This window comes from Camelus bactrianus, chromosome 14, assembly GCF_048773025.1.
Source record: "Camelus bactrianus isolate YW-2024 breed Bactrian camel chromosome 14, ASM4877302v1, whole genome shotgun sequence".
In the NCBI taxonomy this organism is placed as follows: domain Eukaryota; kingdom Metazoa; phylum Chordata; class Mammalia; order Artiodactyla; family Camelidae; genus Camelus; species Camelus bactrianus.
The window spans coordinates 20,177,506-20,190,176 of record NC_133552.1 but is presented as its reverse complement, the minus strand read 5'-3'; the positions used below and the strand labels follow the sequence as shown (position 1 = coordinate 20,190,176).

The window sequence follows — 12,671 nt, the reverse complement described above, 5'->3', positions numbered from 1 at the left end:
AGTAGCTCCTAACTGCTTATGAAACTGTAATCATTGGAGTTGTTATGCAGCCATTATTTCTCGTCTGCTTTTTAGTGAAGTACACAGCAAAACCAACGGGAAAAAAATTAAGCCAATGCAGTATCTCTTTGCCTTTGTATATAAGAGCATGCGTCCCAAGAAAGTTTCTTGTAAACCCACAAGGCAACTTGGGGTTTGGGGGCAATGATGTTCCCAAATCATGATGTTAGTCATGTAGTGGTTTTCCAATGGGATTTCATCTCTGCCATAACAGTTTTGGGAACTGCAATTCAATCAACCCCAGTCATATCTAGCATTTATAAAAGCTGTCTTTATGGGAAAGCTGAAGTATGACCCACAGAATTTTCCTACAAAACCGAGGCCATCGACTGCCTTTGGCTCAACAACAGGCCATTGGCTGGGATGTGCTCAATCTCAGGGGAGACCCAGGGCAAAAGGTAGGAGGGTTTGCAAGAGGGAAATAACAGAGATGACCAGACAGCTGATGTTTGCTTGAACTTTTTGAAATTCAGGGTCTGAGAGGTCCGTTCTCTTGTGGCTTCCTCATCACTAGGGTGCTACCCCAGCCCTCAGTCTTTGCCCTTTGAGAATGCTAGTTGGTGGTGACGGTGGTGGTGGCAGCGGTGGTGATGGGAGTTGTAGCAGCTGCAGTAAAAATAATAATGATAATTAGAAACTGTGAGGCTGCTACCCATTAGAAAGTTTTGGTGAACCCAGAATCTCTTCTCCTCGGGGCCTCTACCTGCTTCTCATCTGATCTTCCCTTGCCTGGTGAGTGATGAGGTCAGCATTTCCATCAGTGCAAATCAGAAGCCAGAAGATGGTCTTACACACTTACTCATTGACTGTTCACCTCACCCCATCCTGTGAACTCCACCTCCTTACTAAACCTTCATATACGTCCGTCTACTCTGTGTCCTTACTGTTGTCACCAGTACAGGTGTCACCATCACCACCATCATCCTGTCTTGTCTGGACCACTGCCAGGGGCCTCCCCATCCTTCAGCCCACTGCCTCTAGTCCATCCTCTCCACCGCTGAGTGACTTCTCAAATGCAGATCTGAACTTGTCACTTACTTTGCTGCTTAAGAAAATCCTTCAGCGGACCCCTGTAGTCATCAGGGTTAAAAAAAAAAAAAAAACCCTATAGTCATCAGGATCAAGCCTGAGCTGTTGAACATGTAACACCAAGTCTTCTGTGTCTTGGAACCTTCATTCCAACCCCAGCATCTCCAGACTCATTACCTTGTGCTCCCTCTCATCACCCAATCTCAGCTTGTGCTCAGTGGCCCCACCACAGGGAAGTGCCAGATGTTCCCTAACGTGGCTGTGCCCTCCCCCCGCCTGCTGTAACCATAAGCACAGTGAGGGCATAGAGGATATCTGTCCTGGACATGCAGCATCCTAACACCCTGCAGGATGCCTGCCCCTAGCGGCCATCAGCAAGCTTTGAGGGATGGACAATGGACGGATGGATGGATGGATGAAATATGGGTTTTCTGTACACATTCTTTATATGTCATTCTGGGCTCTTCTTTATGTACCGTTTTTAATTGTTTTTCAAAACTGAGCTCAGGCATTTCCCAAAGGAGTCCCCCATCGGTGCCCGCCTGCCCACCTTTGGGGTTGGCAGCCCCTCCTGTGCACACCCAGGGTGTCTCGTATTCACCCCATCGCAGCATGGACCACAGAAGCTGGGTGCGGGTCTGACTCACCCGAATGTGAGCTTTCCAGGGACAGGGACTGTGTGATGTTTGCTGTGTCTCCCCAGTGGCAGGCACACAGCGAGCGCTCCATGAACGTTAAAAGAACCAGTTTAATGAATAACTGAGTGCTCTGTCTCATCCTTGTTCTTGGTGTCATCAGGTGACTGGTTATCAATGTTACCAGAACCTAGTCGCATTACCAGAGCCTGAAAGATTCTCATCAGGGGCTGGAGGTCACTCCCAAGCGTGGCCTTTTTCCTGCTTCTTTAAGGGGGGAGCTTCTTCCCTTTGGGGGGCATGAATGGGATGGAGACTTTGAGGCAGGCTAGGGAACCCTCCCTGGCCAGTCTGCCCCCTCCCCATCCCTCTCTGGCCTCATTTGTCCACAGTGGCTGGCTTGGTACCTCTGTTCCCCTTTGAGTTCCCTTCCTAGTAGTCAGAATCACTTTTGGGAGAGTCTGAAAGGGTGAGCCTTCTCAGAGGAGATGAGATTTTGTGGCTATCAGAAGCTGTGCTGATGGCAGGTGGCACGATTATATTTCAAGGGGCAGAAGTGAGCGGAGACACGGTAAGTGGCACAGTTCGTCCCAGAGGTCCCACTACAGTTACTCTGCCGAGCCCTTCAATTACACTTTTTTAACCCTAGCGCAAGACATTTTTAAATTGGCCTCTTTATGAAGACTAATACTGCCGTCATAAGGCTACTTTATGAAACCCCGAGGGGACCTTTAACTGTAGCAGAAACTTCCTCATTTAAACCATGAAGGTTAAACAATAAAAACTAATTTTCTATTCCCAGCATAGCCATCATGCTGCCAGGAAAGCATCACTCTGCTCTAGGAAAACAAGGGCACGGGATTCTCCAGCCCTTCGGTGGGTAGAGTCCATTATCTGTGTGCAAAGACATGTCGCCTTCAATCAGCAGGCTCCTTCTGGGAGAAATGAGCCCCCCGCGGGCTGTACTTGGCGCGGGAGGAGGAGGCCAGTTCCCATCCTGGTAAAGCTCTTCCCTGAGAGTTTCCAGAGACTTTCCAGAGATGCTTGCAAAGATGGTGGCAGTGGATTCAAGGAGGAGACGAAGAGATTAGGAGTTTCAGGGGGTGAGGGGGGGCGTGCCTGAGGGCAGGGGAGGGAGAATCTGTGTTGCAAAGACTTTAGTTTTGAGGGAGTTTTTAAAATCAATAGTTTATATTAAGAAATAAGGAATTTCAAGGATCAAAGGCCAAAGTTACACTTTCAAGTTGGAGATGGTTCTTAGCTTCAGGAGTAGCAGAGCTTATGCCTCAGCTACTGTCTCCCTGCCTCCCCAACACTCCCTAGACTTTGGGCCCCTCCCATGTCCCCCGCCCCCCAGCGCTGGCCTCCCTGTCCTGGTACCTTGTAGGGCTCTGCTCCAGGGAACCTGAGCTGAGAAACACATGCCTTTCGGAACATATATTGAGGTTTAACAGGACACTTAATGGATCTCGCTCTTTAAGTTCTTTGCTTTGAGGTGTTTTTGAACTGTCATCATTGACTCTTCTCAGCAAGCCTGGGGGGCCTCCAGCTCCATCCTGGCGCATATAAAGTGGCCCCACATCCTGTGGATTCAAAGTTCAGTGTGAGTTATAGGGGAAGAGGGGAGGAGGCGCAGACATCTATTCTAATCTTGTCTCCCTAGTTGCCCACAACGCCTGGCGGGTGTTCTTTCTGTGCCCAGTGTCCAGGAATGCTATGGAAATAAAATCTTTACAATTAGAGATGAGCTACTGATAAAACGGTAAGACATCTCTCCGAGGGAGCAGGTGTGCACTAAGTCTGCATGAACGGGCGGGCAGGAGACTTGTAGAGAGAACTGCCTCTAAGTAGTTCTGTGTGGCTCGAAAGTCCAGCGTCCTCAGAGGTGGTGGGGTGCAGGGGGTGTGGGGGGAGGAATAGCAGGAGAGCCTGGAGTGGCAACCGGCCCAGTTGTGCAAGGCTTATAAGCCCAGGCCAGGCATGGAGACTTGTTCCTGTAGTCTGCAGGCAGCCCCTGGGGGGTTTTCAGAAGAGGCGGGACTTGCTCTCCTGAGTACTTTCCGATGCTCTAGCAACGATGGACCAGTCTGAGGAAAGCAGGAGACCAGGAGAGGCGGTGAGAGGCTACTGTTGTCATCCTAATGAGAAATGATGAAAGCTTGCAGGCAGGCAGTGGTACTCCGGCTGGAAAGGAAAGGATGGATTTCTGAGCTATTTACAAGGTGGAAGTCTGCAGGATTCCTCTGCAGGAATAGGAAACTGACTATTCATTTTCTGGAAACAACCCATGTGTGGCATTCATGTGCTAACTCGGCTGATGAATACGCTCTTCTTGTAGCTAGGTTGGAGAAGAATTACAGGAAGTATATCATTAAGATGTTAAAATGAATGCATTACATATGTTAACAAGTGTATGAACCCTGTATTATATCTGGCAAACGGGGTGTTAAATCCTTGTTCAACCAGCCAGATGTCCCTGCAGCTGCTGCTGCTATGGCAGAGGGAGGCAGCCACCTGAGACCCCAGCTAAGAGCTGGTGCCAGTGGTTTCCGGAAGCATCTGGCTAGACAAATCGCTTCTCCTGTGCTCTGATTGACAGGTACCACATAGATCACACAGTTCACATCACAGTGCACAGGTGGGGTTTTCAGTCTGATAAGCCCAGACTCCAGCAACTTGACCTTTTTCACCGAATCTTTATAGGCGTGAATGTCCTCAGTGGGAATATAAATCTATTTGTACATATGATTTTGCAAGACCAAAAAAAAAAAAAAAAAACCGTGGTCAAATAAACAAAGACCAATTTAATAACATTCACTCTTGAATTGGAATGCTATCAAAGTCTTGTTTGGGGCAGTTATCCAGCTAAGTTTGCAAAGGCTGGTTTAGTGTTTGCTGTAAATGTTTGAATTACCTGGAGCAAAATTTCCATAACTGCTCAAAAGAAGTTGAAAGTCCCTGAGAGGTGTTTATATTTATTCTTATAGAGTACAATCTCTCCTAAGTGGCTTTGATTTACCAAGATTGAGCCAATTCTGGGATGTCTCCCTCCTCCCTACGCTTGGCAAAAAGATCCTAAAATATTCTAAAAGATGTTCAGAGGAGTCTGTCCCAACCGTCTGAAGACACGGGCTTCACTCTTGAAGTTCTCCCCATCACCCTCCTGGGAATTGTGCCTCTTGGATATTGAGTTCAGGAGAAGTGAAAAGAGCAGCAGTCCGAGAGACCACAGTTACACAATCACATTGATCTTTTGTGTACGTTCTTTCCTGGAGGAGAAATTGTGAAATCCCAACATTTTCCTATGAGTGAAATAAAAAAGCTGAAATTAAAAAAAAAAAAATCATCATGCCGGTTGTTTTCTTGTCTGTTCAAATGTACTCTGACAGCAGAGATGAAAAGTCAGTGCAGTCTAAATAGGAAAACACCACAATGAGAAGATTTTCAAATGTTGTGAAATGCCCTCATCTGCATTGTTTTTAGACCTCTGAGAGGGGGCAGAGGGCAGTTTCAACTTTGCAGTCCGGCTCGGGCAGCCCAGGCGCGTCAATGTTGGGCAGCGCCCACTAGGTGGCAGTATGTCAGAGGGTTTCTTTCATCCGAGACTTGGCCGCGATCGCTTTGGCGGTCTACCACTAGTTCGGTTTTTCTTTGTCCTGTTTTGAAGGGTTAAATGAAGCGATCGTAATTCAGAGATCCATTATGCTTATTTAAAAATGCATAAATTCGCTGAAAAGCCTGCTCGTTACAGTGTGACCATAAGTAAGTTCATTCATTTATGGGATTTTTTCTTAGTAATTTATAGGTAAGGATTCTAGTGGTCATGAGTAGTTTTTGGAAAGCAGGGGGTCGTTCGTTTTGTCCTTCCATGTGATGGATGCGAAACATGCTGTCTTCTGAGAAGGTGGATCGCTGAGCTCCCTGGGTTGCGGGACATGGGGTTGTCTTCAGTGGCTTTCAGCCAGGAGAAGATTGCGGGGGGGGGGGGCATCTGCCCAGTTTCCTCACCCTGGAAACTGTTTCTGGCTTCTGCCTGAGGCTGTTTGCCATGAGGTGTGTCTAAACTACCTGTATTTCTTTATGCAAATCTGTGGGAATTCTGATAGTGTAGACATCATAGGATTGCATTGCATGTGTATCCAGAGAGTTAACTATTCTTTTCAATTTATAGCTGAATATCAAATAAGGTAAAACACATATAACATTTTTTTAAAAGATCTCTTTCATCTGAATAATTTGTTCAGAGGAAAGGAGTTAGGCTGTTCTTTGTAATGTCTTCCCCAAATTAGATGATCAGAACTTTCTGATTTCAAAGAAACCAGAAGCCATGTCTGAATGATAAGATTTGGGAATAAAGAACTGCAAATTTTTAAACACTCTAATTAATGTGACAGAAGTAGGGGGGCTAATGCGGATGAAAACAAACAGAAATGCAAAGCTTAGGAAATAAATGGAATTGTCAGCTGGGGTGAAGTTTGGGTACTCCTTTGGAAGAGTTTCCTATAATCTTGAAAATTAAAAATATTCGGGGGTCATTCCAAAGAGATCTATGCTTGATATGTACAGAGCAAAGTATCTGACCCTTGAGAAAAAGGACCAGAGTGGCCCTGCTCTGTGGCATGGACTTGATGGAGTCATATTTGGAGATGGGGGGGTTATGGATTAGGTTGGGGGTTCACCAGCCAAGCCTTGAATGAGTCCTGGTCGGTTCTGAGCATCCTGTTTTCTGAAGCCCCTGGGAATTCTGAGACCATATTTCCTGATGTTGAGGCTCCTTTTTGTCAGACTCCCCAGGTACCCTGCAGCCAGGTCCCCAGGTAGTGAAGGTGTGTCTCCTTTCCACTTACTGCTTCAGGGAGGGACCCACCCTCTAAGGATTTCTTGATGGGGACAGAGAGGAAAGAAGACCTTTCCTTCTTCCCACTTAGGTTCTCCTGTCAGGGTCCTATAAATCAGACTGATGAAAGGCAAATTAGCAAGAGAGAAAAGCACACCAATTATTTAACGCAAGTTTTGCATGACACAGAAGGCTTCCTAAGGAAATGAAGACCTGCAGGAAGGGCTAAGCTGAGTGGATTGGGTTTGATAAAGAGTTGGAAGGTGTAGAAAAATGGGACAGGACAGGACTGGACAGGGTCTGAGCAACGGGTAGTGACCTGAGGATTCCTCTGGGTGTCCTTCCATCTTAAAAGATTAAGATGCTTCTTTCTTCGAGATGGGGAAGGCATCTCTCACCTGAGGGTCTATGAACTGCTTCAGGAGGTTACAGGAGGAAGGAAGTTACTCCTTCCAGCATCTGCCATTTCTCAAAATCCTTTCCCTTAAAATATTCCATATGCCAAAGCACCCTGTCTGGGGGGAGCATGTTCTGAACCTCAGAAGTAGGGGGGCTAATGCGGATGAAAACAAACAGAAATGCAAAGCTTAGGAAATAAATGGAATTGTCAGCTGGGGTGAAGTTTGGGTACTCCTTTGGAAGTACCCAGGCCATTGATACTTTAACCTCAGCTTCCAGGAGCATATTTGATGGCTACATCCTGTAAAGGAGGGTGGGCTTCTGGCCCTAGAAGAGGAGTGAGAAGGCAGAGGCTCAAGTCCCAGAGATATCAGTGGCAATCTTATTCTCCCTTGGCCTCCATCTCCCAGTCTGAGAAGTAAGGTTAGTAGTAGGTACCCTGTCTCTGATTCTAATGTGAATCAAATAGGGTCATACAAGGGGAAACTGTTGGCTCCGAATGTAAGGGGTTATTTAATTTTCAATTTTATATAAATATAAATTGTGAGACTATCATAACTCTATGACTAAATAGAGCTGTCACCAAGCAACCATTCATGCGGACACTCAATTAATAATAACATTTCTCAACACCTGCTACATCTTAGAATCACCTGGGGAGAGTCTTGTAAAAAATTACCAAGTCAACATCAGACTAATTGTATTACACTGGCTGGAGTTGGGCCAGGACCCCCTAAAAGTATAGTTTTAGAAGAATGTTATGTTTATGGTTGATATCTATGCACATAAATTATGATCTTCGAGTTAAGAAGATTGGGGGTGGGGTAGGGGATACAAGCAAAGATATTGAGAATACATTTTTTGTAGCCTGAGGCAATAAACACATCTTTCTTTTCCATTTTTCACACACTTGCTTTTCATGTAGACACTTCCCTGCAGAGTTTCAGAGAGGAACTGCCCTTCTTGGAGAACCGACAACATATAACATGAAAACAGCATTATCTTGTGGGTCTTCAGCTCGAGTTTTAATTCATCCTGGGTCATGACACACCTTTTTATTTTATTATTATTATTATTTTAAGCAGACACTGTAAGTGCTTCTGAATGGCTCTGGTTTTTGAATTTTTTTGTAATGAAAAATTCTGTGGCAGCTCTGACCTGGCAGCTGCTGATGAACTGGGCAGGAGAAGTTCATTCCCAGATGGCAGAGGACAAACGTTCTCTGTCCGCTTCATCAGCTTGGGCCTGGTCTCAGGCTTCAAGAAAAATCTCATATTGGCCCATCTCGGAAATCTCTGGGGATGTCAGAAGGATTGCTCTTCTCAGACTGAGGCCCCAGGTCAGCAGCACCAGCTCACCTGTTAGAAATGCACATTCTCAGGCCCCGCCCCCCCCCCCCCCCAGTGGGTCAGAAACCCTGTGTTTCATTCAGCAAGCCCTCCGGGAGACGGTGCTGCGTGTTCTCATGTGAGAACCACCGAGCTAGCACCAAGGTCCTTTCCTTGTTTTGCTCAATAATAAGCAGCTTTTCTCACCCAGCAGGCACTTGTAGGCATTGGTCGTATTTGCTTCCTTCTTCCCTCCCGCCTCTTCCCTCTGATGGTGAGGCAGGTCGGGGCTAGAGGGGAAGTGAAGGGTAGCTTTCATTCTCTGAATTAGTCTGTCACCCAGGTTCCTATTCCTGTTCCAATCTTTCAAGAGATAGTAATCAGATGAAGATATATAGATAAACACGTAAAGAGATACATAATATATAAAGACATATTGCATCAGAAATGTATAAAGCTATATACAATGAATAAAGATATATTATATGTACACTATATGTAATATATTATATATTCTTAAAGGTAAAAGATAATACACAATTTATAAAGATAAACTGTGTATATATAAATGTATAAAAATGCACACAGTGTATAAGGTACTTTGTGCATATATAAATCTCCATTGCGAATGCAGGGAAGACCAAACCAGGGAGTCCCAGAGATCAGGGTACCATTGGGAATCCAAAGATCATGACATGAGACTTGGGAGATTGACAGTCAGCACTGGAGAGAACTAAATCTTGGATGGAGTGGGGAGAGGAGCAGGACCTGGTAGAGGCCACCGTGTTGCACAACCCAAAAGGGCCAGCCGCCACTGGCCTAGAATTCCGGGCAGTGATGCTCCCTGAGCCGTGCAGACCAGCGACCTAAGTCAAGGCAAGGGCAGGAGGTCGTCCTGAAAGAGGCTATAAAGTTTCCTTCTCTAAGTCAGTCATGCTGTGACTTCTTTAGGATGTTAGAATAGGTAACTGAAGGCAGCTCTGCTGTGTCCTCCAAGGGTCTTTAAAAATAGAATAGATTCTCATCTCTCTTGGGGTCCTACAGGCAGAGAGAAGAAATCAATGAAACTTTATGACCAGAACCTTTCCTGCTGTTAACAGCTGAAGTCGTGTTATTTCCTCGATCTATCTACCTGTCATCTCTCCAAAGCCCTTCTCTCCAGACATTCAAAGAACCAGAGCTATCTGGTCCATCTTTCAGACGTCACAGGGCGGGAGCTAGTTAGCCCGGATGGTCCTCCCAAGAATGAAGAAATTAAGAAACTCTCCAGAGTGTTTCTAGTATCTAGATGTATGGATTTACCAGACCGCCTGCTAAGTGCCTACATGCGTTACCCCACTGAATCTTCACAACCACCTGTGATGGAGGTGCTGTTAAATATCCTCAGTGTATGGAAGTGACCGAGAAGGGATTTGAACTGACGTCAGAGCCTGCAGTTACATCCACTTGACTTTACTATTTAATGGTAGCTAAGGTTTTGGTTCGCGTGGGCCCGCAGTTACCTATTGGGTCCTTCACGGTCAGAGCTCAGATTGAGACGTGCAATTAGCTACGCTCTTTATGTACTTGTGTTCTTTCTTTTTCTGGCTTGTGCTTCTAAACCTCTATTTGTGGCAATATTTTAAGTTAATTGTTGGTAATCTTAAAGCTCTTAGACTTCCATGTAGTACTTTAAATATGCTGTGACTTTTTTTAAATAAAAAATTAACCACTGGGAACTAGGCATCTTTCTCTTCCTTATGGGCTGAGCGTCAGTGTTATAACAGGGATTCACTAATGAAACAGACATAAAAAGAGCCTCCCTAAAGATTTAGGAGGGTCATATACTCCGTGGTAATTGTTATTTTCCTAGTTAACTTCATCTCCATTTGTGTACCTGCTACAAATGTTTGATTATGTTCAGTGATTCCATTTTTTATCATTTACATTGTCTTTTATTTCTTCTTATTGTCCAAAGTGTTTTGCTAGATGGTAGGCACGCAGCCTACTTTTTAAGCACATCAACATAATTCTTCAGGGGTGGATTTCCCTTGATAACTACTTAGAACATCAAGAAATGTTACCATCTTGGCATAATTTTGAATAAGGATTGAAAATATACATCTAAAGTTCTCTCGGAAAATATTGGAGAGATTGGAGACAAGTGAAAGAAGAAAGCTTCTCTGCTTAAGGCTTCTGATGCACGAAGATAAAATGCTGATTATCTAAGCAAGAACTTTATTAACAGTGTAAATTTTGAGATGTCCTTTGTAGGTCTGAAACAATCTCTTAAGATATCCTATATCTCTCCTTACAATGAAGTCTCATGACCACATCTTCCCAAACTCCTGAAATATTTTTATATCTTTTATAAATCTAGTTCATTAACTTATAGTATGTATGATCTGAAATTATGATAACTTGTTGGATTGTTATCTTTAGATATGAAAGAAAGACCAGTTATATTAGGTACCTGGAGTTAATAAAATTGCATCAATTAAAAAAAAAAAGAAGGAAAGGAAAGAGGATTGATGTATTGTATGCCCAACAGTCCTGAATTCTTACTGCTCTATCGGAACAGTGAGAGTATAAATAAGATTCTTCTTCCCTTGTATTTCAGGAAATGCAGCATGTTGTTAAGTCACAACACATCAGAGCAGAAAAAGGTAAGTGTGGATCTGTCTGAATATTTGAAAACCCCCAGGGTCACCACTCTGGGCTAACATGGCTTTTCTTATCTCCAGCGATGGTGGAAGGTTCATGGTTGGATCTGACCAGGAGGAACAAGCCTGAGACCCAACCCTTTGCCCATCTCACGATCAACGCCACGGACATCCCATCAGGTAAGTTCCATTTGCATCCCAGCCTGGAAAATATCTCAAGAATTCTTTTATCAGCCAATTTGAATTCTCAAACCTATTCTTAGTCTGTGACCAAAAGTTTGAGAGCCCTTAACTTTCAGGCCAGAAGAAAGGTCATTTAGTCTTCAGTTAGTAATCCACATCATGGAAACAGTGATTCTCAATCATGCCAGAATGGACACCATCACTGTATTCAGGCCATCAGAGTGATTTTCTTTTAAATGACAGCTAGTTGAGGTTGCAGAGCTAGGAAGGACAGTCCCTTGTTAGGCTTGTCTCCATTTACCCAAGCAGAAGGTGGCCTGCAGTGCATGAATTCCTCCAGGTAGTCATACACTCAGCCATCTCTTGCAGAGTTTTACATAGGAGCTCAGCAGAGTGACATTAAAAGGCAGTGGCCCTCTAGAAAATGAGACATACTCCTTCTCCGGGGGGATTATCACCTTTTTCTGGCTAAGAAATTAGCTCAATGGACTGGAGACCTGATTATCTTTTGGAAATGAGGAAACCCAGAGTTCTATGCCTCCAGGTACCTTAATACACCAGCGATCTCAGCACACAATTCCCACTGGTTACTACACCTGGGGTTAGGTGAGCATCAAAAAGATTACAAAGGACATGATGACAGAGTGACAATTGGACATTATTATTATTGTCACACCATTTATTGAACACACACTACGTATCAGGCATTTTGCTCCGTATTCAAGGTCTCTGATCCTTACTACAACCTTGCAAGCTAGTGATTATCATACAGATTCTGCAAACAGGGAAACCAAGGTCCACCTAGTTTAACTGACCTGCTCGAAGCTGTGTTGGTGGCAGGATTAGAAGTTGAATTCCATTCTAGCTGATTCCCAAGGCCATGCTTTTTACACTATAGGTTATCATCTAAGTACCCGGGGCCAGTTGGCTTTGTCAGAGGGAAATAAATTCAGAGCTCTTATGTTCCTCTTTTCCTGTAAGAAGTAGATTAATGTAGCTTTAACAGCATGTCGTCTTGAGTCTGATGGCCTGGGTTTCAGGACCCACCGTGCTGCTTCCTGGCCAGGTGACCTTGTGCAAATTATTGGAATCATCTGGGAGTCGGCTTCTTCATGGGGATGGTAATAGCTACACTGGGAGTGTAGTTTGGTGCAGCCACTATGGAAAACAGTATGGAGATTCCTTAAAAAACTGAAAATAGACTTACCATCTGATCCCGCTACTGGGCATGTATCTGGAGGGAACTCTAATTCAAAAAGATACATGTACCCCAATGTTCATAGCAGCACTATTTACAATAGCCAAGACATAGAAGCAACCTAAATGTCCATGAACAAATGCCTGGATAAAGAAGATACAGTGTGTGTATATATATATACACACACATATATATGTACACAATGGAATATTACTAAGCCATTAAAAAGGAATGAAACAATGCCATTTGCAGCAACATGGATGGAACTGGAGCTACTAATACTAAACAAAGTAAGCCAGGAAGAGAAAGAAAAATACCATATGATATCACTTATACATGGAATCTAAAAAAATAACACAA

General features: G+C 44.3%; 1 protein-coding gene across 1 annotated transcript in view; it reads left to right on the top strand.

The window, feature by feature from the left end:
- TNFSF11 (TNF superfamily member 11) overlaps positions 1-12,671 on the top strand; it is a 33,166-nt gene that overhangs the window by 13,295 nt on the left and 7,200 nt on the right. Inside the window, exons 3-4 of the mRNA XM_074378227.1 lie at positions 10,888-10,933; positions 11,012-11,110. Coding sequence (XP_074234328.1) covers positions 10,888-10,933; positions 11,012-11,110 — 145 coding nt within the window. The remainder of the gene's footprint in view (positions 1-10,887; positions 10,934-11,011; positions 11,111-12,671) is intronic.